Genomic DNA, 24,837 nt, shown 5'->3' with positions numbered 1-24,837 from the left:
TCGTGCTTTGACCACCTATCTTTAGGCTAAATGATGGAAACATGTGGCTGAGCCAAACATAGCATGGAGCTGGGCCTGGCTGGCCGGAGATGACTGTCTGCCTCTCCCAGATCTCTGGGGCTCAGGAGTAACAAAGCTGACAGCTGGACCAAAGCACCGGGAACTCACTGTCAGCCTGCATCATCTCTGAGCTTCCCTGCTTCCCTGCCCGCAGCCTTCCCTCCCCTGCTGCCTTCCTTCCCTCCCCTGCTGCCTTCCTTCCCTCCCTGCTGCCTTCCTTCCCTCCCTGCTGCCTTCCTTTCCTCCCTGCTGCCTTCCTTCCCTCCCCTGCTGCCTTCCTTCCCTCCCCTGCTGCCTTCCTTTCCTCCCTGCTGCCTTCCTTTCCTCCCTGCTGCCTTCCTTCCCTCCCCTGCTGCCTTCCTTCCCTCCCCTGCTGCCTTCCTTCCCCCCCTGCTGCCTTCCTTCCCTCCCCTGCTGCCTTCCTTCCCTCCCTGCTGCCTTCCTTCCCTCCCCTGCTGCCTTCCTTCCCTCCCCGCTGCCTTCCTTCCCTCCCCGCTGCCTTCCTTCCCTCCCCGCTGCCTTCCTTCCCTGCTCCCTCCCTTCCCTGCTTCCTCCCTTCCCTGCTCCCTCCCTTCCCTGCTTCCTCCCTTCCCTGGAGGTGTTCAAGAGGGGATGGGACGTGGCACTTGGTGCCATGGTTCAGTCATGGGGTCTGTGGTGACAGGTTGGACTTGGTGATCTTTGAGGTCTCTTCCAACCCTGGTGATTCCGTGATTCTGTTTGATCTTCGGGCTGATTGGTTGGTCGTGGTCTGTGTTGTGTGGGGTGCGATCCTTGTGTACTGGGAGAGAAAGGTGAGGTGCCGAGATGTCTGAAGACTGGCCAGGTCGAAAGTGCAGGTTTTGTCCCAGCCCTGATGGAGAAGGGTGGGAGGGTGCTGGGGAGAGGTATGAATATGTGTGTTTGACGTCTGTATAAGCTCCACTCGTGTGGTTATGGTGTGCCTCTAGCCTACCTGCTCTGCGCCCAGCGCTGGTTTGCCTTTATTTTATGATAAACTGCTTGTATTTAAAAGGTAGCAGTGAGCTCCTTTCTCACAAGCCCAATGGGGGGCTCCCCAGCAGTAAGGACTGTCCCCAGCAGCCCCTGTCTTCTCCATGGCACTCCTCGTGCAAAGGGAGTCTCCACCCCGAAGTCCCTTCCAACCCCCACCATGCTGTGGCGCTGTGCTCCATGCCTCCCTGGGAGCCAGGCTTGCAGGTCCTTGCCTTTCACGCTGCGGTGCTGTGCCTGGACCCCACAGGCTGGCTGGCAAAGTGTGGAGCCTCCCCTGCCCAGGGCTGTGCCCATCACCCTCTACAACCCCTCCTCAGTGGAAAGGCTGCCTGTGGGGTGTGCCACAGCCAAGACGAGAGGCTGAAGGTACAGTACTTGAGCTGCTCCTAAAGGCTCCTGCTTTCTCTCCACTACAAAAGGGCTCAAGGCCATTTGCTGCTGCCATCCCAAGTTAGATGAAATGGCCTCGATCTGAAGGGCTTTTGTGCTTTTGAGGTAGCCATAATTGGAGCACTTGAAGGGAGAGAGAACCTGCAGATCAAACCCATTCCGGCAGCGGAGTCAGCAGCAGGCATCAGCTGCAAACATCTCCGGTTCAGGTCTGGCTTTTTACTGGGATGTGGCCAAAGGAAGGGTTGGCTGTGTCCTTGGGGCTGCCCACCATAAAACTCTGCCCTTTTCAGCTCTGGAAGCTTGTAATCAAAGAGGGAATGAAGCAAGTTCTACCACAGGAGGGTCCCTGGGGCCTGTAATCACAGCATTCATTTCTGCCTCTTCTCTCCCAGCTCCAAGTGGAGCAGAGCAGGAGCAATGCCCTTGACAGTGTCCTCTGCCCTTTTGGTGCAGGTTTGCTTCTGGAGAGACCAACCTGAGCTACAGTGAGGATGAGAAGGAACATTTTCAGTTCAAGGACATCAGGGATGGGTTCAGCTCGACCTTTGAGAAGATTGTTGAGTCTGACCTTATGAAGGGAACCTACTACAGCAGCTTGGACTCTCTGGATGTCCTGTCTCTGACGGACGAGACCGACAGCTGTGTCAGCTTTGAGGCCCCACTCACCCCACTCATCCAGCAAAGGGCCAAGGAGAGCCCAGAGCTGCTGGAGCAGAAACTGGTGGCCCAGCAGAGAGAAGCCCTTCACGACATGGCTGCTGAGAAGCCAGAGCAGGCAGCAGCAAGGTCAGCAGAGGGGGACTTTGGGAGCCCGCTCAGGCACTCGATCACCAGCAGCAGGTCGGAGAACGTGCTGAGCCGCTTGTCCCTCAAGAGTATTCCGAATGGATTCCACACGGAAGGGGCAGAGGAGGATGCCACCAAGATCATTAACTCCATCAGGTAAGGCAGGATGGGAATTCCCTGGGCAAGGGCTCTCTGCCTTATGGGGTCCCAGTACAGGAGCAAGGCTCAGAGGGCATGAGAGAGAAGGAGCTGCTTTTTGGACCCTGGTGCTCCCTCTCCTGTGCTGCCATGGCAGAGAGGCCAAACACCAGCAGGAGAACCTTTCCTACCTGGAGCTTAGGGGACCAAAGTCTCACAGCATTCAGCCACCCAGCACCCAGCGGGCCTGTCCCTGTTTGCAAAGCCAGGACCCCAAACTGCAGGTGAGCTGCAGGGTCCTGTACGAGCTCTGCAAGTCCAGGACAAGCCAAAGCTCAGACCCTGGTGTTCGCCTCTGCTCTGGAGAGCATCACTGCTCCTTGTGCTGCTCACAAACCCTGTCCTCACCATAGCTAATGCTGGGGCTCCTCTGGGTAGACCACTGCCTTGTCTGCTTGCCATCTGCAAGATCCCTTGGCAAGTTGGAGGCAGTCAGCACCCTCCCAGATGTGTTCTGAAGGGCAAGGGAACCTCAGGGTCACTTAGGACTGAGTGCCCCTGTAGAGGCCTCCCCAAAGGTTCTTCTGCAGGCAGTGAGGAGATCAGCAGAGACCTTATCTTCTGGATGAACTCAGAGCCAAGCCATCATCCCTGGGAGGCAGGAGGCCATCTGCAGGGCACTTCCTTGCATGGAGAAGCCAGGTAACGAGCAGCCAGGCCATGGGAGGGCTGGAGCCAGCTAGCAGCCAGATCTTCAGTCAGCCACACCACTCACAGGGCTGTCAGTAGGTGCCACAAGTGGCCTTGGGCAAGAAAACAAAGGGGCACAGCCCCTGCATGGTACCAGTGGGGCTGCTCAGCCTGTTGCCCATGACAGCAGGGCTGGTGCCAGGCTCACTGGCACAATTTGTGCAAGTGGTGAAAGCCCTCAGGCTCTGCTGCCATTCAGTGGGACCTGGGCAGGATGCAGAGTTGGGCAGGGAGAAATGGAATGAAGTCCAACAAGGGCAAGGGGAAAGTCTGCCACGTGGGAGAGAATAGCCCCATGGAGCAGGATAAGTTGGGGACTGACCTGTTGGAGAGCAGTGCAGAGGAGAGGGACCTAGAGGTCCTGGTGGACAGAAGGATGCCCCTGAGCCAGCAAGGTGACCTTGGGGCCACAAAGGCCAAGGGTATCCTTGGGTGGATCAGAAGGGTATGGCAAATAGATCAGACAGGTTCTCCTTCCCCTTTACTCTGCCCTGCTGAGGCCACAGCTGGAATATTTGGTCCAGTTGTAGGCTCAGGGAACTGCTTGAGAGAGTCCATCCCAGAGCCCCAAAGCTGCTGCAGGCAGTGGAACATCTCCCTCTGAGGCCAGGCTGAGGCAGCTGGGGCTTGGAGCTTGGAGCAGAGGAGCCTGAGGGCTGCCCTCATTGCTGGGGATCAAGATGTGCAGGGCTGGAGCCAGGCTCTGCTCAGGGATGTCCAAGGACAGCACAAGGGGCACTGGGGGCAGGCTGGAGCAGAGGAGGTGCCACAGGGACATCAGGAGGTGCAGTTTCTCATCCTCAGCAAATAATCTGAACTGCACAGCAGTGCCATTGTCCCCAGGGGTTCCTGAATGTCCACAGCTCTGAAGGACCTTGGTGTCCCTATCCATAGCAGTGGAGAGAAAGGAAGCTTTGAAAGGTGTTGGGGCTGCTTGCTTCTCATGGCTGTGTCCTCCTTGCCTCAGGGGGAGTCACCTTCCCTTAATCTTCTGCTAGAAGTGTGACAATAAATGGAACTGTTCCGTCCCACCTGCCCTGGGACAGGGTTTGGCCAGCCCGCAGTTTCCAGATGCGTTGTTGTTTGTCATGGGATCTGGGGCTCTTTGGCCTGGAGACGAGCAGCCTCAGAGGGGATCTTTGTGATGTTTATAACTCTCTGAAGGGTGAGGGGCCAGGCTCTCTTCAGTGGTGCCCTGTGGTGGACACAAACTGGAACCCAGGAGGTTCCTCCTCAGCATGAGAAGAAACTTCTTTGGTGTGAGGCTGCTGGAGCCCTGGAGCAGGCTGCCCAGAGAGGCTGTGGAGTCTCCTTCTCTGGAGACCTTGAAGCCCCACCTGGACACATTCCCCTGTGCCCTGCCCCGGGTGCTCCTGCTGTGGCTGATCCCTGGAGGTGCTTCCCAGCGCCTGCTCCCCTCTGAGTGCAGGCGTGCGGCGAGGCCAGGCCGCGGGGCTCGCTGACTCTCTGGTTTGTGCGCAGCGAGGCCAGCCTGAAGGAGACGCTGTCCGACTCGGACTCCGACATGGGCAGCACGGAGCAGCTGGACCGGGGCAGCACGGAGCAGCTGGCCAACGGGTGCCGCGCGGACGGGGAGGCCGCCAAGAGGCTGGCCAGGCGCCTCTACCGCCTGGAGGGCTTCAAGCGCTGCGACGTGGCGCGGCAGCTCGGCAAGAAGTGAGTGGGGCCGCGGCTGGCGCCCCGCCCTGCCCCGCCCTGCCCCGCCCTGCCCCACGGCTGGCGCCGCGGGCGGCCTGCGGCTGCGCTGGGCAGGGGCTGGGGCGGCGCTGGGGCACCGGGGCAGGAAGGGCGAAGCCTGCTGGTGCGAGGGCTGGCTGGGGAGGGGTGAAGCTGGTGGACAGGCTTCTGCTGGAAACTGGTCCAAGGCCCTGGAAATCTGAACCCTATGAGTCTGCAAAGGCCTGCAGTACTGCATCCAGCTCCGGAGCCCCCAGCACAGCAAGGACAGGGACCTGATGGAGAGAGGCCAAAGGAGGGACATGGAAATGACCAGGGGGCTGGAACACCTCTGCTGTGAGGACAGGCTGAGGGAGCTGGGGATGTTCAACCTGGAGAAGAGCAGACTCCAAGGAGACCTCTGAGCAGCCTGCCAGTACCTGAAAGGGCTACAAGAAGGCTGCAGAGGGACTGTTCCCAAAGGCCTGCAGGGACAGTACCAGGGGCAATGGCTTCAAACCAGAGCAGAGCAGATTGAGATTGGATGTGAGGAAGAAGTTCTGCACCAGGAGGCTGCTGGAACACTGCAACAGGTTGCCCAGGGAGGTGGTTGGGGCCCTGACCCTGGAGATATTCCAGGTGAGGCTGGACAGGGCTCTGGCTCTAGTGGAGGTTGTCCCTGCAGGGAGCTTGGACTGGATGCCCTGTGGAGGTCCCTTCCCACCCAGACCGTTCTGTGATTCCAAGTTGCCTGCATGTATTGGGCATTAACTGCCACAAGCTGCTGCCCATCAGAACCAAGAGCTTCCAGGATGTGGTAAGGGCCCAGCAACACCTGAAGGGTTTGGGATCCAGACCTGGATCAACACTGGCTTCCTGCCACTCTCTAGGCTTTTCCTGTCTGCACCTCAAACTCTTCTTGCTGCAGTGCCTGCTGACCCAGTCTGCATAGATAGCAGTAAGGGATTGATGAAGAACCAGGTAGGTGCCCGAGGTCCCAGCCCCTCAGATGGGATTTCCCTAGGTGAGGCAAAAGGGAAATCAAAAATGTTGGTTCCAGAGGGGGGGAGAGCTGCAGAGATTTCTGAGGCAGAGCAGAAGGAATGAGTGCAGCACTGACAGCTTATTTTAGGCTGCCAGTGGGTGTGAGGACACCAAACCCCCTCCACCCTTCTCCTGGACCAGATACAACCTGTCTTGCTGGGATATTTTTTCTGTCCTTGAAATGTCTCCCTGCTGCCCAGACCAGCAGAGCACAGCTGTCCCTCAGCAAGTCCCTGGGTGGGCTGTGACTGCCCTCTTAGTCCTGGGACTGAAGGAGACCACAAGTGATCTCCTAGAGAGCCTCTGTGTGTCACCTGGCAACATCCCAGTGCTCTTGAGCTGTGAGTCTTGCAGCAGGTGCCTGGCTGGTTGCTGCTGCCTTGGCTCTAGCATCCTCCTGCTTTCCTGCAAAGCAAGTGGGGGGAAGTTGGAAGCAGTGGTTCTGGGGCTGCATCTGAGTGTGTTCCTTTGCTAGATCCTGCAACCCTCACTCCTACCTGGAGGCCTCACTCCTACCTGCAGTCCTCACACCTTGGAAAGCTGCTTGGTGACTCACATTTGGGAGCCAGCGGAGTCTTTGCATGAAAACTTTTGCTTTGATCAGCTGGGGAGGTGTTTGGCATGGAAAGCAGCTCCCAGCACAAGACCTCAACAGAGCCTCAGGCTCATGGACCTTCAGGCTGATGGGCCCAGCAGACGGATTTGTAGGTCAGGGAAGGAGGAAGGATGAGGTTAAGTGTGGTTTAAGTCAGGCTTGCTCATTTAAGACAATGCAAAGCCAGCCTACGATTCAAGTGATGCTCTCAGGCCAGCCCCCAGGTAGGAGGAGAGATGGCTGGGAGGGTTGTGCAGAAAGCAAAATCTCCTTTTCAAGCTTTTTAGCTCATTTTAACATAGAGAATTTTCTCAAGACACACCTCCCCCCCGCCCCCAAAAGCCAGCCCAAAACCAGAGCCATTCCTCATTGTCAGACAAGGAACTGTGACGTGGGGAAGGAGGCAAAGGGAGGAAGAGGCTCATCCAACACACACTGCTACCTGCTTGTATTTAACACAATCATCATTTATACCAAGCAGACAGGGCAGAGCAGAGGGCCTGGCCCTGGAGTGAGGGCAGGAGTGGCTGTGCAGCATAACCTATCCCATAGCAGAGTGACTGGTTCAATCTGGGGCCTCTTTGAGTTTGGATAGCTTTGAATCTGGAGAGCTGTCACAGTTTGGGGAGGAGACAGAAGCTCTTTATTAACCCCTCCCCAAAGGAGTAAAAGAAACCACTCCACAGAGGACTGGGAAGGATTGGAGATTTGAATGGCAGTCCTGCTCACAATGAAGTACAGCAGCACAAACCCATGCACAATGCACCAGCTCATTTTCAGCCTCAGCCCAGTTCTCTCCACTTTGGGCTTTACCAAGACCTCACTAGGCCAGAACCTTCCCAAATCCTTCTCCAAGCCAGGCCTCAACCCATCCCCCAGCCCCACCTCCCCACACCAGGCCCGAGCGATGCAGCTGAAAACCAGCTTGCCAGCAGCGGTCTGCATCAGGAAGGGAGCAGGGAGAGGAGAAAGGAAAAGAGCCCTGATGAGCCTGTGCTGGTCATTTGTACAGGGGAGGTGCAGGCATTATGGGAATGAAACAACACAGGTTGCACCTTTCCAGTGTCCACTTCCTGGGTGATGCAGTCCCTGGGGGTCTGTATGGCTGAGACATCCCAGCTGTCCCCCCCCAACCAGAGTTTTCTCTCTGTGTGGAAAGGGCTCTGTGCTGCTTATTAGGAAAGCTTCCTGTGGGCTGTTACCCACTCTGCCTTGGGGCACTGGGCTGGAGCAAGTTCCCACCCCCACTCTTGCTGTATTCCAACTCTCTCTGTGGTTCTGGAGCTGAAATCACATGAATCTTGTTCTGTCTCTCTCAGTTCCCAGTGGACACATGTGCTGGGGTTTAGGAATCACCCCAACACGACTTTGGAGAATGACCCCCCCAGAATAAAGCACCAGACTAGCTCAGGAGGTTTGGGAAGTGAATGAAGCTCTGTTTGCAAGCAAACTCCAATCTAGGAATAGGAAATGCAATGAACAGGTACAGAACAGATATTTGAGTGGATTTACCACTTACCAACCCCCTGAGCTCTGGAGCTCGGGATGAAGGCTCCCATCACTGCTGCTGAGCCTCTGCTAGGCAGAGGAGTTTGAGCTTCCTGGAGGCTGGCTGCCTTCAGGTGTTCTGTAGCACTGACTGCTGCCCTCAGCACAGCTGGCTGGCCCTGCCTGCAGCGTTTCCAGGCAGAGATGGACCAAGTGATGCACCCAGGAAGGCATGCTGGGCACTCAGGAAGGCATGCTGGGCACTCAGCAAGGCATGCTGGGCACCCAGGAAGGCATGCTGGGCACTCAGCAAGGCATGCTGGGCACCCAGGAAGGCATGCTGGGCACTCAGCAAGGCATGCTGGGCACCCAGGAAGGCATGCTGGGCACTCAGCAAGGCATGCTGGGCACCCAGGAAGGCATGCTGGGCACTCAGCAAGGCATGCTGGGCACCCAGGAAGGCATGCTGGGCACTCAGCAAGGCATGCTGGGCACCCAGGAAGGCATGCTGGGCACTCAGCAAGGCATGCTGGGCACCCAGGAAGGCATGCTGGGCACTCAGCAAGGCATGCTGGGCACCCAGGAAGGCATGCTGGGCACCCAGGAAGGCATGCTGGGCACCCAGGAAGGCATGCTGGGCACTCAGCAAGGCATGCTGGGCACCCAGGAAGGCATGCTGGGCACTCAGGAAGGCATGATGGGCACCCAGGAAGGCATGCTGGGCACCTTCAAGGCATGCTGGGCACTCAGCAAGGCATGCTGGGCACCCAGGAAGGCATGCTGGGCACCCAGGAAGGCATGCTGGGCACCCAGGCTGTGGCCTGTTGGCCTCGCAGCGATTGGCACAGGCCATGTGTCCTGGGGGTCACACATGCCCTGGGACTCCTGGCCTTCATCAAGACCCAGTGAGTTGGGTGACAGGCAGCGAGGCCTTGCTGAGCTGCACTGTTGGGAGGGTTGGGGTGAAGGGAGCACCTACTCACCCTGCCCTGCCTGCTTCTGCTGTGTCCTGCTCCCAAACAGCATCCACTGCAGAGGCGTTCCAGCAGCCAGCCCCAGCAGAGGGTGACCCAGTGCTGCAGGAGCTCTGCCTGTGACATGTCCTGGCACAGAGCTGGCCCTGCAGTGCTCAGCAGCATTGCTGTCCTGTGGGGGGCAGAAGGAAAGGGCTGAGCAGGTTGAGGCCATCTCCGTTTCTTGCCAGAGTGCCTTGACTGTTCCTGCACTTCCCCCACCTGAGCTGTGCAGGCAGAGGCACTGGGCAGCACCCACTCTGGCTGTGAAGACAGCACATCTCCAAGCATCCTTAGAATCAGAGACTTGTCAGGGCTGGAAGGGAGCTCAAGGCTCAGCCAGTCCCAACCCCCTGCCATGGGCAGGGACACCTCACACTGCAGCAGGTTGCTCACAGCCACATCCAGCCTGGCTGCAAACACCTCCAGGCATGAGGCTGCCACCACCTCCCTGGGCAACCTGTGCCAGGCTCTCACCACCCTCATGGGGAACAACTTCCTCACATCCAATCTCAATCTCCCCACTTCTAGTTTTGCTCCACCCCCCAAGTCCTATCACTCCCTCAAAAGTCCCTCCCCAGCATTCTTGGAGCCCCCTGCAGATCCTGCAAGGCCACAAGAAGGTCTCCCTGGAGCCTTCTCCTCTCCAGCCTGCACAACCCCAACTCTCTCAGGCTGTGCTCAGAGCAGAGCAGCTCCAGCCCTCTGCTCCTCCTCGTGGCCCTTCTCTGGACATCTTCCAGCACCTCCAGACCCTTCCTGGCACAGGGGCACCATCCTTCAAGAAGATGCCAGGGCAATGGTTTCTGGAGAAGCACTGAGGGATGAGCAGGGCCAGAAGCTCAGCTGAGCTCTCCTGTTCCAGTTCCCAGTGGCAGCCACCCCACGTGAGCAAGGGCTGTGGTGGGAGGGTGGGATGGGAGCCAATATGGAATGGAGAGCAGGGATACTGCAGCAGCAGAGGGGACACCAGCAATGACAGACTACTGGGCAAGAGAGAAGCTGTCTGGTGAGCTCAGGACATCCTCAAAGCCTTCTCCTCCTTCTGGCTGATTTGGGAGGGAACACTCCTTGACCAGCAGCAGGGTGGTACAGCAGGAGCAGGCACCTCTCCTTCTGAGGTTCCTAGGGCTGACAGCTTCAGTGCTAGGCTGTGGGCACGTTAGGACCCTTTGGAGGCCTTCCAGCAGTATTTTAAGCTAGGAGGAAGTCCCCCTGGGTCTGAGATCGCCTCTGAAGGGTCTCTCTGGGAGCTGGGCTGGCCAGGAGGCAGAAGTCTGCTGTTGCTCTTGTAGACAGTGTCCTCTTCCCTGCTGCAAGGGCTGACCACTGCCTCTTTAATTGCAGTAATGAATTTAGCAAGTTGGTAGCAGAGGAGTATCTCAGCTTCTTTGACTTCAGTGGCCTGACCCTTGACAGAGCACTCAGGTGAGCTGGGCTCTGGCTCTGCCCTCTGGGGCCGGGGCTGGACAGAGTGGAGCAGCACGGGGGGGTCCCTCCTCCAGGCCTCCTGAAGCCATGGAGCCTGCCCATGTCGCAGCAGGGACTGGGGGAGCTCCAGGCAACTTCTCATTCCCGCTTTGGTGTCAGGTTTGGCACAAGGCACTGCCACTCTTGCCTGCAATCTGCTTCCCCGTGGTGGAGAGCAGCCTTCCCAGGAGCCCCAGCCCCTCTGAAACCAGAGCAAGTGGGAGCACCTTCTTCCCCTGGGATGGAACAAGCCATCCTGGTGCCACCAGGGCAGAGGATGGGGCAGGCCCCAGTGGCCAGCAGGAGTCCCTGCTCAGCTGGGAGCCAGCTCCACAGACAGCTTTTGCATCGCTCCTGCGGGGGCCCGGGGGTGCGCAGGCCAGGGGAGGACAGAGAGCTTCCGAGCCGCTCTGAGGAGCCCCCTGCCATCTGCCTCCTTGGCAGGGCTGCTGCCCAGCAGGCTGATCCCTGGCACCTCCTCTCTGTTCGCAGGACGTTCCTGAAAGCCTTCCCGCTGATGGGCGAGACGCAGGAGCGGGAGCGCGTCCTCATCCACTTCTCGCGGCGCTTCTGCCTCTGCAACCCCGCCGAGAGCACCTCCCAAGGTACTGCGGCGCCCCTGCCCCGCGCCCTGCCGCCAGCCGAACCGCGCTCCGGCACCCCTGGGCCTCCCCTGGCATCCCTGCCCTGGGAGGGCCTGGGCACGCTGAGTGCTCTGTGGACCCCTGAGAGCAGGTCAGGGTCACAGAACTGTAGAGTGCAGCGGGTTGGAAGACCTTCAAGGGTCATCTTCTCCAAGCCCCCTGCAATCAGCAGGGACACCTCCAGCTACAGCAGGTTGCTCAGGGCCGCATCAAGCCTGAGGCTGAATATCTCCAAGGATGGAGCCCCCACCACCTCCCTGGGCAGCCTGTGCCAGTGTCTCCCCACCCTCCCTGTGCAGAACTTCCTCCTGAGGTCCAATCTAACCCTGCCCTGCTCCAGTTTCAAACCATTGCATCCACCACCTCTCTGGGGAGCCTGCTCCAGGGCTCCAGCACCTGCCTGGATTCCAGTTTCTGTCCGTTGCCCCTTGTCCTATCACAGTTCACCACTGAAAAGAGCCTGGCACCTTCTTCTGGGCACCCAGCCCTCAGGTATTTACAGACAATGATCAGATCCCCTCCCAGCCTTCTCTTCTCCAGGCACAACAGCCCCAGGGCTCTCAGCCTTTCCTCCTCATACCGATGTTCCTTCAGCATCCTCATAGCCTCTGATGGACTCCCTCCAGCAGTTCCCTGTCCCTCTTGAATGGGGAGCCCAGAACTGGGCACAATCCTCCGCATATGGTCTCCCCAGGGCTGAGTAGAGGGAGAAAAGACCCTCCCTGGACCTGCTGGCCACACTTGTCTTAACGCACCGCAGGATCCCATTGGCCTTCTTGGCCACCAGGGCACATTGCTGTCCCATGGACCACGCACTGGCCATTATTTGAGCAGTAATGTTTGAAGAACAGCTCCAGAGCCCACAGGCTGCCCCAGAATGATAGTTGAAGACCTCAGGACTAAGCCCTGAGGTGCCTGTGATCAGCTTGGGCAAACCTGCTGTGCCTGCCGGGGTGTCTGAGCCATTGCACAGTGGCATTGGCACAGCATGGAGGTGGAGGAAGACCCAGCACAAAGCCTGGGCTTGGGGAAACCATCAGCAAACCTGCTTCAGAGCCAATGGCCTGCTGGTTGCTTCAGGAGGGTGTGAAGCTCAAAGGAAAAGAGGACTCCTCTTTGAATGACATGGGCCTGCTGGGGCAGCTTCAGAGGCCATGAGGATGGTCAGAGGGCTGGAGAACCTCTGCTGTGGGGACAGGCTGGGAGAGTTGGGGCTGTGCAGCCTGGAGAGGAGAAGGCTCCAGGGAGACCTCAGAGCTGCATTTCAGTATCTGAAGGGGGCTACAGAGAGGTTGGGCAGGGACTGTTCTGTGGGGATGGGCTGAGGGGCAGTGGTTTGAAACTGGAGCAGGGCAGGGTTAGACTGGACATCAGGAGAGAGTTCTGCACAGTGAGGGTGGAGAGACACTGGAACAGGCTGCCCAGGGAGGGGGTTGAGGCTCCATCCCTGGAGACATTCATGGTCAAACTTGATGGAGCTCTGAGCAACCTGCTCATCTGGAGATGTTCCTGCTGCCTGCAAGGGGCTTGGAGGAGCTGAGCTTTGAGGGCCCCTCCCAACCCAGTGCATTCTCTGATGCTACAGACTTTGTTTTCACAAAGCTCCCTTGCCCAGCTGCAGGACACAGACAATCAATCTCTGAGGTCCCCAGGGGGAGCCTTGGTTCCTCAGTGGGCTGCCAAGAGAGCAGCAGCAGCAGTGTGTGGGCAGGGCAGTAACCAGAGCTGTCTGTTGTGTTCCAGATGGGATTCACACACTCACCTGTGCCCTGATGCTGCTCAACACAGACCTCCATGGCCATGTGAGTACTGCCTGCAGGGGCATTTGTCCTTCTGCCCCCTTCTCAGTGGACAGGGCTGCCCCCTTGCACAGGATGTGCTGCTGGGCAATGGAGGTTGGTTGGCAGAGAGGGCACTTTGGGTGCCAGCCTCACACCTGAGGACAGCCCTCCTGAGGTCGCTCCCCACTCAAGCCAAAGCCAATGCCCCTGCTGGCATCAGGCCTGACACAGGCACTGGTAAGGCTTTCTTCCCAGCACCTATCAGCCCTCTCCCAGGAGCTCTCATGGAAGGTCTTTCAGCACAGCTGCACAGAGGTCTGTGTGAGGCTGGCAAACAGCAGCACCAGTTGTGCCATGTCTTGGGGTATGGACACCTGAGGCTCCCCTCATCCCAGGGACTGCTGCAAGGGAGTTGGTGATTTCAGACAGGTCTAGAATTCCTCTTTCCTTCCCCAAACCTGAAGTATTTCCCAGCTGGTTGGTTTTCTCTGAGGCAGGACAGAGCCACTGGAGAGCTTCATGTCAGAGAGGCTTCTGGACAAAGAGCAGGGCAAGCAGAGCTCAGTGCCCAAAGGTGTGGTTGGAGGAGAGCAGAGGTTTATTTCTCACCACCTTTAAGAGGCTCTTTCAGGTGGAGCTGGTTGGATTTGTTCCTGAAGGGTCAGAGTGTAGTGAGCAGAGGGAGAGGAAAAACTACTGCAGAACTGAGAGGGGATTGGGCATAGGGCACAGCACAGGAGCACTGTGTCCCCTTGGAGACTGCCATGGCCTGCATCTGGAAGTGTGCAAGGGCTGCTCAGTGCTGAGGAAGGCTGCAGGCACCACTGACCCAGATCCCTCTCTGCTCTCTAGCCTCATGGTGCAGGAGTAGAGCAGGGCTGTAAGCCTCAGTGCTGTGCCCCCTTTTCCAGGGGTAAGAGGCTCCTTGTGCCTTGGGTCACTGAAGTACCTTCTCTCATAGGCCCTCTGAGAGGCCTGGAGATACAGACTCCCCAGAACCTGTGTGGAGGTGAAGGGAGCATGGGAGGGTGGCTTGCTGTGGCAGCCTGTGCATGTGGCACCCACGCCCCTTTTCCTGCCCACAGCCCCTGGTTTCCAAACTGTGGAGACCTCTTCTGCCTGCAGCTGGTCACAGTTAGCAGTCCAGCTGCAGAGGCTTGCCCTGCTTTCCCTCCATTAGCCTGGTCATGAAGGGGCACTGGGCCAGAAGCTGGCTCTGGGTTTGCATCCTGGTTTGTAATCACCTTTGTGAGGAGCCTTTCCCCCCCTGAGTGGGAAGAGGACACAGCATGAAGTGCCCTTCACCTATGATGGCAAAGGTGCCATGCTGCCAGCCCACCTGGGAGCCCCTCCCCACCACTGCAGCACAGACCCTGCCTGCAGGCAGCAGCAGGGTTTGAGGAGAGCAGCCAGAGAAGAGAATCGTTGTGCAGAGCATCCTCCCCGGCTGTGCAGCATGACCTGCGCCGAGCTGACCACAGCTGCCAGCGCCTCATCCCTTGGGGGGCTGGTGGCCCATCACCAGCAGGGGCTGCTCACTGGGGGGACGGGGTGCCCACCCCCTGGTGCCAGTACCATGCTTAGGTAAAGTGCCTCTGCAGGCAGAGGGCCAGCAGGGGGGCTCCTGGGATGGCCTTCAGCCACAGTGGTTGGAGCTGAGGGAAGGTTCTCACCAAAGCACTTCCTGCCGCAGCAGAGGCAGCGCTGTGGCAGAGGGCAGACCCTGCAGCCTCCCTCCAAAGACATCTGACTTTGCCTGGTTGAACTGGAATCACCATTAGGTGCCTGGGAAGACAGAAATTGCTGAAAACCAGAAAGAAGCCAAAACCCCCTGACCCCCCAAAACCTTTCTGCTGGGAGGGGGCCTGGGAGGAGGAACTGAACTCATGCTGCAGCTCTGCTCTGAGCAGCTGCAGAGGTGCCTGAGCCTTTCTTTGCTCTCTTTGGTTTTCCATGTCTGTAATGTTAATTTCTTCTTCTTCTTCTTCTCCTCCTTTTTGTTTTTTTTTTTGTTTTTTCTTTCCCTCCCTTCTGCTCCTGGAACCTCTCTTTCTGCTCTTTAACCCTTTACCAGGTGGTAAGTGAAGTCATTCTGGTCTTTTGCTTTCGAGCACTCACATTTGCCTTGTTTTATTCTGTGTTAAAAAACAAAACACCCTCCCCCAGCCCCCCCAACCACCCCCAGGACTTTGTTTGCCTGGATCCCTACCTGCTTCTGTGGTGTCCTTCAGTGCTTAGCAACACATTAGCAGCAGCACAGGAAATTCTGCTTGTGCAAAGAGCCCCCCCTCAGCTGCAGAGTCCCTGGGGTGCTGTGACTTGCTGCCATGCTCTTGCAGATCACTCTTGATGTCCTTTCCAAGCATTGTGTCTGTTTCACTGTGCAGTGCCAGGGAAGTGGGCAGCTCCTTTGGTGAGGGAAGGGTGGTGGATGTGTCCCTGTGCAGGGCAGGGGCAGTTTCCAGTTGGTGGATGTGTCCCTGTGCAGGGCAGGGGCAGTTCCCAGGTGGTTGATGTGTCCCTGTGCAGGGCAGGGGCAGTTCCCAGGGTGGTGGATGTGTCCCTGTGCAGGGCAGGGGCAGTTCCCAGTTGGTGGATGTGTCCCTGTGCAGGGCAGGGGCAGTTCCCAGTTGGTGGATGTGTCCCTGTGCAGGGCAGGGGCAGTTCCCAGGTGGTGGATGTGTCCCTGTGCAGGGCAGGGGCAGTTCCCAGGTGGTGGATGTGTCCCTGTGCAGGGCAGGGGCAGTTCCCAGTTGGTGGATGTGTCCCTGTGCAGGGCAGGGGCAGTTCCCAGTTGGTGGATGTGTCCCTGTGCAGGGCAGGGGCAGTTCCCAGTTGGTGGATGTGTCCCTGTGCAGGGCAAGGGCAGTTCCCAGTTGGTGGATGTGTCCCTGTGCAGGGCAGGGGCAGTTCCCAGGGTGGTGGATGTGTCCCTGTGCAGGGCAGGGGCAGTTCCCAGTTGGTGGATGTGTCCCTGTGCAGGGCAGGGGCAGTTCCCAGGGTGGTGGATGTGTCCCTGTGCAGGGCAGGGGCAGTTCCCAGGGTGGTGGATGTGTCCCTGTGCAGGGCAGGGGCAGTTCCCAGGTGGTGGATGTGTCCCTGTGCAGGGCAAGGGCAGTTCCCAGGTGGTGGATGTGTCCCTGTGCAGGGCAGGGGCAGTTCCCAGGGTGGTGGATGTGTCCCTGTGCAGGGCAGGGGCAGTTCCCAGGTGGTTGATGTGTCCCTGTGCAGGGCAGGGGCAGTTCCCAGGTGGTGGATGTGTCCCTGTGCAGGGCAGGGGCAGTTCCCAGGTGGTGGATGTGTCCCTGTGCAGGGCAGGGGCAGTTCCCAGGTGGTGGATGTGTCCCTGTGCAGGGCAGGGGCAGTTCCCAGGTGGTGGATGTGTCCCTGTGCAGGGCAGGGGCACTTCCCAGGGTGGTGGATGTGTCCCTGTGCAGGGCAGGGGCAGTTCACAGGGTGGTGGATGTGTCCCTGTGCAGGGCAGGGGCAGTTCCCAGGTGGTGGATGTGTCCCTGTGCAGGGCAGGGGCAGTTCCCAGTTGGTGGATGTGTCCCTGTGCAGGGCAGGGGCAGTTCACAGGGTGGTGGATGTGTCCCTGTGCAGGGCAGGGGCAGTTCCCAGGTGGTGGATGTGTCCCTGTGCAGGGCAGGGGCAGTTCCCAGTTGGTGGATGTGTCCCTGTGCAGGGCAGGGGCAGTTCCCAGGTGGTGGATATGTCCCTGTGCAGGGCAGGGGCAGTTCCCAGTTGGTGGATGTGTCCCTGTGCAGGGCAGGGGCAGTTCCCAGGTGGTGGATGTGTCCCTGTGCAGGGCAGGGGCAGTTCCCAGGTGGTGGATGTGTCCCTGTGCAGGGCAGGGGCAGTTTCCCTGAACAAAGCTTGGAGTGGGATCCCATGCAGCTCCCAACTCCACATCCCTGGGAAAGGCATTTTCCTGCCAAGAGGGCAAGGAGGATGTTTTGAGCCCCTAGCAAGTGTGGCAGAGATGTGGCCATTGACAGCAGCTCAGCCACTGCAGTGACTGCAGCCACACAGCCTCCAGGAAGGGCTTTTGCTCAGCCTCCAAGCAGGACTTTCCCTCAGCAGCACTCACTCTGCCCATAGCCAGCAGCATCAGCTCCCCCCCAGCCCAGAGAGCATCCTTCTGGCAGCACCATCCACCTGAGCAAGTCAGCAGGGCCAGGCAGGGCTGGGAGCTGAGCAGCCCTTGCCATTTCCTTCTGGCAACAAGCACCAGCTCCAGCTTTGGGCAGAGCCACTCACACCACAAGGGCAGCTCCACAGATCATAGACCACAGCATGGGTTGGGTTGGAAGGGACACCAAAGCTCATCCAGTGCCACCCCCCTGCCATGGCCAGGGACACCTCCCACCAGCCCAGGCTGCTCAAGGCCTCATCCAGCCTGGCCTGGAACACCTCCAGGCAGGAGGCAGCCACAGCCTCCCCGGGCAACCTGTGCCAGTGCCTTCCCCAGCCTCACTGCCAACAATTTCTTCCTCATCTCCAGTCTCAGTCTCCCCTCTCCCAGCTCAAAGCCACTGTCCCTCCTCCTGGCACTCCCAGCCCTTGTCCCAAGTCCCTCCCCAGCTCTCCTGGAGCCCTTCAGGTACTGGAAGGCTGCTCTGAGGTCTGCCTGGAGCCTGCTCTTCTCCAGGCTGAACAGCCCCAACTCTCCCAGCCTGTCCCTACAGGGGAGGTTCTGCAGCCCTCTGCTCATCTTGGTGGCCTCCTCTGGAGCCTCTCCAGCAGCTCCAGGTCCTTCCTGTGCTGGGGGCCCCAGAGCTGGAGGCAGTGCTGCAGGTGGGGTCTGAGCAGAGCAGAGGGCAGAATCCCCTCCCTGTGCTGCTGCTCTCCCTGCTCTGGCTGCAGCTCAGCACTCAGCTGCCTGCTGGGCTGCCAGGGACCATTGCTGGCTCCTGGGGACTTTGGCACCAGCTGACACCCCCAAGGCCTTCTCCCCCAGGCTGCTTTCCAGCCACTGCTCTGCCAAGATCTTCTGGTGCAAGAGAAGAAGAGAGATCACAGGATGGACAAGAAGCCTTCTCCTGGGGTTGATGTATGGCCTGGATGTGAGAAACCCTGAGAATGGCCAGCAAGGCTGGTGCCTTGTGCCACTTGATGGCTCTGTCCACTGACTTCCCAAACTCTGCTGTCCTTGGCATTCCTTGCTGGATCTCTGCAGGCAGCAGGACCTGTGCTGTGCCTCAGCATCACAGAATCACAGAATCCATCTGGCTGGAAGAGACCTTGAAGGTCATCCGGTCCAGCCCTCGACCAGCACTGAAGGGCTGGCGGTGCCTGAAGGCAGGGGCAGCAGTCACCTTCTCTTTGATGCCACACCCCCAGCTCACCTCCCAGCTCCCTCCCTCCTGCAGATCCATTGCTAGGTATTTTCCTGTCCTCTCTCACCCTCCCTCCTTCCTCCACCACAAGCCACTGTGCTCTTTTGTGGCTGCAGTTCACTGCCCAGCAAATCCAAAGATCTCTCTTTGCTCTGCTGAAGCCACCCCAGATGGTTTGCAGGTTTCTCCACAACTGTTCTGCAGCCAGTGGCTGCTGTGCCCACTGAGCACTGGCCAGCAGAAGCCTCCAGCTTGGGGTCCGGTGGTGAGCATCAGCCAGGGGGCTGCCCTGTGAGGAAGCAAAGCTGGCTGAGCTTTGCGTGGTGCTGCAGCACATCCCCAGGCTCTGCAGCTCTGGGGCAGTGCTCCAGTCCTCCTTTTCTTCAGCTCTCAAGGGTGAGGTGGCCCTGACAGGAAGCATAATGAGGAGTCTCAGACAGAGCTGCTCAAGGGCAGTGCTGGCTGCCTGTGTGGCCAGGATGGCAGGGGGGAGCTCGTCCCAGGGCCTCACTCTTTGCTGGTGCTTTCACCTGGGGAGCAGCCTGCAGCTCCTCTGTTGTGCATGCTTGTGGGCAGTGCTTTCTGGTGTCAGTCTCTTCCAAGAGTTTTTTTCTTGCACAGAGGACACATCTTGCTCAGCAGAGCACCTCCTGTATCATCTGCTGCAGCTTCATCCCCTGCAGGTGGCTCAGTGGAGCCCTTCTTCTTCCTCACTGAGTCCCTAAGCCAGGTCCTGGCTGTGCTGTTCTTGGTCATCCTTCCAGGTCCTCCTGAATGGCCACCCTGTGATTCCTTGATGCAAACCCCACCCAGTGTCAGGGTGTTGGGGGGATCCTTAGGGCTGCTGGGTGATGATGCTCTGCTCTCACCACCTCCATTGCCCATTCCATGTGATCTCATCTGTCCCTGGGGACTTTGCTCCGAGTGTGCAGGCTGCACTACGCACTGGAGACACTCAGCTTTGCTTTGTGGGCTCAGATCCCTCTCTCTCAACCCCACAGCTCTTCCTGACTCCTCCATACCTCTGCTCCAGTGCTTTGGAGAGGCAGATTGCAGAGGGAGGCTTGGAGGAAGGCTATCCTGCCTTGCAGACTGACAAAGTGACTTGTCTGGCTCTGGTGAGAGGTGTGGGGTTTGGGTGCCACAGGCTGATACCAGAGATGCCAGCTGAGCTGGCAGCACCAGCACCAAACAGCCCTGGTGGTGTGCAAATTCTGGGCTGAGAGGTCCTCCCAGCCTACAGGTAGTGTCCTTAGAGGGCACAGCACCCAAGTTCACACAGCACCAGGAGCTCACACAGCTCACACAGCACCAGGAGCTCACACAGCTCACACAGCACCAGGAGCTTACACAGCACCAGGAGCTCACACAGCTCACACAGCACCAGGAGCTCACACAGCACCAGGAGCTCACACAGCACCAGGAGCTCACACAGCACCAGGAGCTCACACAGCTCACACAGCACCAGGAGCTCACACAGCACCAGGAGCTCACACAGCACCAGGAGCTCACACAGCTCACACAGCACCAGGAGCTCACACAGCACCAGGAGCTCACACAGCTCACACAGCACCAGGAGCTCACACAGCACCAGGAGCTCACACAGCTCACACAGCACCAGGAGCTCACACAGCACCAGGAGCTCACACAGCTCACACAGCACCAGGAGCTCACACAGCTCCCACAGCACCAGGAGCTCCCACAGCACCAGGAGCTCACACAGCACCAGGAGCTGGATCATCTCTTTTCACAATAGCCATGAAAAGAAAGGGACTGTGTGAAGGGCAAGCCCAGAGCTTGCTGGCAGGTGCTGACACTGCCTTCTCTCCCACCCTCACATGTGGCAGGCTGGAGACTCACTCAAGAGCTGCAATTTCAAAGCAGTCTGAGTGCTTGTCTTGAGTTTTGAGACACAGAGCCTGTACCAGGGCCAACCTGGACAGCAGAAGTGAGAGTAGTTTGGAGCAAGGGCTGGAGAGGTTATTTTCAGGTGTTTTCTCTCCCCCATGAGAAACCCCCAAAAGAGGGAATTTGAAATGTCTGGCTGGTGGCAGGAGCAAAGCAAGCAGAGCCCAGCAGGAAATCAGAGCAGAAGAGCTTGCAGACTGGGGCAGCCACATAGAAAACTGTTCCTTCCAAGACACCCTGGGTCCAGTCAAGGCTCTGGAGGAGCTCAAAGTGCTGCTGCTTTACCTTCCAGAACATTGGCAAGAAGATGTCCTGCCAGCAGTTCATAGCAAACCTGGATGGGCTGAACGATGGGAAGGACTTTGCCAAGGACTTGCTGAAGGTAATGTGGGACACTGCCAGGCCACTGCTGCTGCCTGGTCCTGCTGGGAGGCTCCCAGCCCTTGCATCAGCACCTCCCAGTGCACAGCTCTTTCCTTAGGAGAGTTGTAACCCTCCAGGGACTTGTCCCTGCTGGTGTTGCTGTCGTTTTGGTGGCACATTTGCCCTCAGAGCACACCAGGAGTCCCTGTGCCCTGTGGCAGCTCTGAGATGTAGCAGACAGGCCCCAGAAGGAGGTCCCCCCTGCCCCTGAACGTGCCCAGCTGGCACTGATGCTTTTCTCTGCCTTCACTGCTGCAGCACAAGGAGCTCAGTGCCAGGGCACAATGGTTAACCACCCACACCCCCAGCCAGGGTTTGCTCCTTCCAGATGATTTAGCACCACCACTGCAGATGCACTTGCTGCAGGGCCAGCAGCCTGGCCTGGGCTTTGCTTGGTGGGTGGAGGTTGAAGTGACCAGTGCCACATCCTGGGTGCCACATCCTGCTGTAGGGGACAGCCTCAGCTCCCAGCAGATCCCATCCTACCCCACCCCTCAGGATGATCAGGGCCACCTCCATATTCTGCTTTCCCAGCACATTCCTGCTTCTTTTCTTGTGCCCCAGGCCAGCCCCTGGAAATCTGCACAGGAGGGTCAGGAAAAGCTGCCCCCCAAGGTCAGCTTGAAGAGCAGCCTTCAAGTCTCCATTGTCCCTTTCCCCTAATGGAGACACTGGAGGTCTCTTGGCATAGCCCAGAGCCTTCTGCCATCTGTGTGCAGGTCAGAGCTCACTCAGCACCAGGTGCAGCACCTGGAGCTGGTCAGAATGTCCTGCACTGGTCCTGAGCCAGGCTGGCTGCCAGCCCCCTCTGCTGCTGAGGTGACTAAGCCAGTACCTAAACAAAAGGGTCCAGCAGGACAGCAGTTGCCCTGCTCCGGCACAGCTCAGCAAGGAAAGTGCCTCCCCAAGGACACAGGTGTCTGGGTTGTGGGGTCCTCCAGGGGGGACACAGCTAACACCATGTTCTTCTTTCAGACCCTGTATAACTCCATCAAGAATGAGAAGCTGGAGTGGGCCATGTGAGTATCTGCTGAGCATTTCAGAGAGCTTTCAGAGGCCTTTCAAAGTAGCTGACAGGTCTTGAGTGCTGTGTTTAGCCCCAGAACGTTTCCTGCCCAGCCTGTAAGCACCTCCTGTAGGCAAGCTGGGACACAGAAGCAGAGGGAGGTTGTGGATGGAGGCTGCACAGGTGTGATCTGAAGGCCTCTAAACCTCCTGCTTTAGTATCACAGCTGGTGCCTCTCCAGCTGCTTCAGAGGTTGTTGCACTTAAGAAGATCAAGATCTGGGATCACTTTTGTCAGTCTTTCCAGCTATTCCAAGCAGTTTCTTCTGGCATTAGGTTCACAAATGTACAAAGGGACCTTGGGAGCTCTCCAGTGCAGCTTCACCCTCAAAGTATGGTCAACATTGAGTTCAGACCAGGATGCTCTGGGTTTGTCCAGTTTGATCCTGAAAACCTCCAAGGATAGAGAGTCCATAAGTCCCTCCCCTCCCCTCCCAATGGGTGGGGGGACTGAGCAGGACCTTCTGGCTCCCTAGCTCCATCCCTTGCTCTTTCCCTCCTGTTGCCCTGGCTAGAGCAGTGGCTGGATATGGTTCATCCTCCCTCACTCCCTAGGCCAGGCTTTGCAGAGCAGGAGCCTCCACCGCCAGCCATGCCCTGGTGCCAGCAGAGCTCTGTGTGGGCTGATGTCTCCCTCAGGTGGCCCTGGATGGGCAGAGGTCTCTCGGTGGTCACATAGCATCCCTTTCCCTTCTAAATGAGTCTGGTGTGCAGCGGAGCTGCGGCTGCAGCGATGCACAAGTAGCCGGGACCGTTGGGAGGCTGTGGTCAGCAGAGGGCGCTCTGCAGTGCCCGGCCGGTGCCCGCGGGGAGCTGTGGTCAGCAGAGGGCGCTGCAGTTCCTGGCCAATGTCCTCTGGGGGCTGCGGTCAGCAGAGGGCGCTCTGCAGTTCCTGGCCAATGTCCTCTGGGGGCTGTGGTCAACAGAGGGCGCTCTGCAGTTCCTGGCCAATGTCCTCTGGGGGCTGTGGTCAGCAGAGGGCGCTCTGCAGTTCCTGGGCAATGTCCTCTGGGGGCTGCAGTCAGCAGAGGGCGCTCTGCAGTTCTCGGCCGGTGCCCGCGGGGGGCTGTGGTCAGCAGAGGGCGCTGCAGTTCCTGGCCAATGTCCACTGGGGGCTGCAGTCAGCAGAGGGCGCTCTGCAGTTCTCGGCCGGTGCCCACAGGGGGCTGCGGTCAGCAGAGGGCGCTCTGCAGTTCCTGGCCGGTGCCCGCGGGGGGCTGCGGTCAGCAGAGGGCGCTCTGCAGTTCCTGGCCGGTGCCCGCGGGGGGGCTGCGGTCAGCAGAGGGCGCTCTGCAGTTCCTGGCCGGTGCCCACAGGGGGCTGCAGTCAGCAGAGGGCGCTCTGCAGTTCCTGGCCGGTGCCCACAGGGGGCTGCAGTCAGCAGAGGGCGCTCTGCAGTTCCTGGCCGGTGCCCGCGGGGGGCTGCGGTCAGCAGAGGGCGCTCTGCAGTTCCTGGCCGGTGCCCGCGGGGGGCTGTGGTCAGCAGAGGGCGCTCTGCAGTTCTCGGCCGGTGCCCGCGGGGGGCTGCGGTCAGCAGAGGGCGCTCTGCAGTTCCTGGCCGGTGCCCGCGGGGGGCTGCGGTCAGCAGAGGGCGCTCTGCAGTTCCTGGCCGGTGCCCGCGGGGGGCTGCGGTCAGCAGAGGGCGCTCTGCAGTTCCTGGCCGGTGCCCGCGGGGGGCTGCGGTCAGCAGAGGGCGCTCTGCAGTTCCTGGCCGGTGCCCGCGGGGTGGCTTTATGCAAACGGAGCTCTGTACTGCGGCTGCTGCCTGCCCGCCCCCTGCCAGACCTCGGGGTCCCAGCACAGGCCTGGCCAGCACCACCTGCTCCTGCAGGCTGCACCAGGAGAGACAGGTGCTCCATGATTTGGGGTCTCTGCTTTAGCTGCAGTCACGGCACAGGGTCACCTTCTCCCTGCTCCTCTGCCTTGTGCCCTGGGCTGTCCCAGGCAGTGAAATGCTCCTGGTCACCAAGCCCAACCAGACAGACCAGTATGCAACCAGCACCCCAGTAGCCGACAGGAACTCAGAGGGGATCCCTCTGGTCAGCTCAGAGAAATGAGCCCCACCAGCTCCCCACCCAGGCACAGCCTCTGGGCTCTGCCTAAGCCCCGGGACTCCTGTGGCTGGTGAGGGCTGGGAAATCCTCCTTCTCCTCCAAGAGGTGTCTGGGGGTTGATCGCTTCTCCCAGGCAACCAGCACCAGAACAAGAGGACACAGTCTCAAGCTGTGCCAGGGGAAGTTTAGGCTGGAGGTGAGGAGAAAGTTCTTCCCAGAGAGAGCTGTTGGCCATTGGAATGTGCTGCCCAGGGAGGTGGTGGAGTCACCATCCCTGGAGGTGTTCAAGAGGGGACTGGATGTGGCACTTGGTGCCATGGTTTAGTAGTCATGAGGTCTGTGGTGACAGGTTGGGCTTGATGACCTTTGAGGTCTTTCCCAACCTTGGTGATTCTATGATTCTATGATGCTTTGGCCATCTACTTGCTGCAGGTGTGGAATTTTACTGCTGACATCCCAGACAGGGGGACTTGTCCCTGAGGTTTGGTCCCAGTCCAATCTGCAACCTAAGATGTCCACTCACACCATTTAGACACTGGCATCTGTCACACAGGGCAGAAATCCCCTCTTTGCTCTCCCTCCTGTGCCAAGGACACTGGGAAATATGTGCCAGGGCAGACTTGACTTCAAATGGGAAGAGGCAGTCTTGGTGGAGTCAGTGGACAGTTCCATAAGCTGCTCAGCACTTGCTGACCTAGGGTCCAGGACCAGGAGATCCCTAAAGAGAAGCAGCTTTTAGGATGGGAGGGAATGGCTTTGAGCTGGGAGAGGGCAGATTGAAACTGGAGATGAGGAAGAAATTCTTTCCAGGGAGGCTGGGGAGACACTGGCACAGGTTGCCCGGGGAGGCTGTGGCTGCCTCCTCCCTGGAGGTGTTCCAGGCCAGGCTGGATGAGGCCTTGAGCAGCCTGGGCTGGTGGGAGGTGTCCCTGCCCATGGCAGGGGGTTGGCACTGGATGAGCTTTGAGGTCCCTTCCAGCCCAAGCCACCCTGTGCCTCTGGTTTTCTGGACCTAGCAGCATTCCTTGCTCTCTGCTGACCAACCCCAAGGGCAGAAATGTGGAGCTGGTGTATGAACTGTTCCAGGGTTTGTGAGTTTGGATCGTGTGGCCCTCCTCCCCAAGGTCTGTAGAGCTTTTGTTCCTCAGAAGTGCAGAGAACATTCCTCATGCTCCTTCAGTACCTGGCAGGCTGCAGGGGCTGCCTCTCAAGG

At 58.8% G+C, this 24,837-nt stretch overlaps 1 protein-coding gene across 1 annotated transcript in view; it reads left to right on the top strand.

Annotated features, from left to right (window-relative positions):
* PSD2 (pleckstrin and Sec7 domain containing 2) overlaps positions 1-24,837 on the top strand; it is a 42,700-nt gene that overhangs the window by 2,441 nt on the left and 15,422 nt on the right. The window contains exons 2-8 of the mRNA XM_054168414.1: positions 1,903-2,391; positions 4,606-4,800; positions 10,288-10,368; positions 10,903-11,015; positions 12,798-12,856; positions 20,375-20,464; positions 21,481-21,524. Of these exons, the coding sequence (XP_054024389.1) occupies positions 1,903-2,391; positions 4,606-4,800; positions 10,288-10,368; positions 10,903-11,015; positions 12,798-12,856; positions 20,375-20,464; positions 21,481-21,524 (1,071 nt within the window). The remainder of the gene's footprint in view (positions 1-1,902; positions 2,392-4,605; positions 4,801-10,287; positions 10,369-10,902; positions 11,016-12,797; positions 12,857-20,374; positions 20,465-21,480; positions 21,525-24,837) is intronic.

This window comes from Dryobates pubescens, chromosome 16 (genome assembly GCF_014839835.1).
Source record: "Dryobates pubescens isolate bDryPub1 chromosome 16, bDryPub1.pri, whole genome shotgun sequence".
Classification (NCBI taxonomy): Eukaryota; Metazoa; Chordata; class Aves; order Piciformes; family Picidae; genus Dryobates; species Dryobates pubescens.
This window is presented reverse-complemented; position numbering and strand designations above follow the sequence as displayed.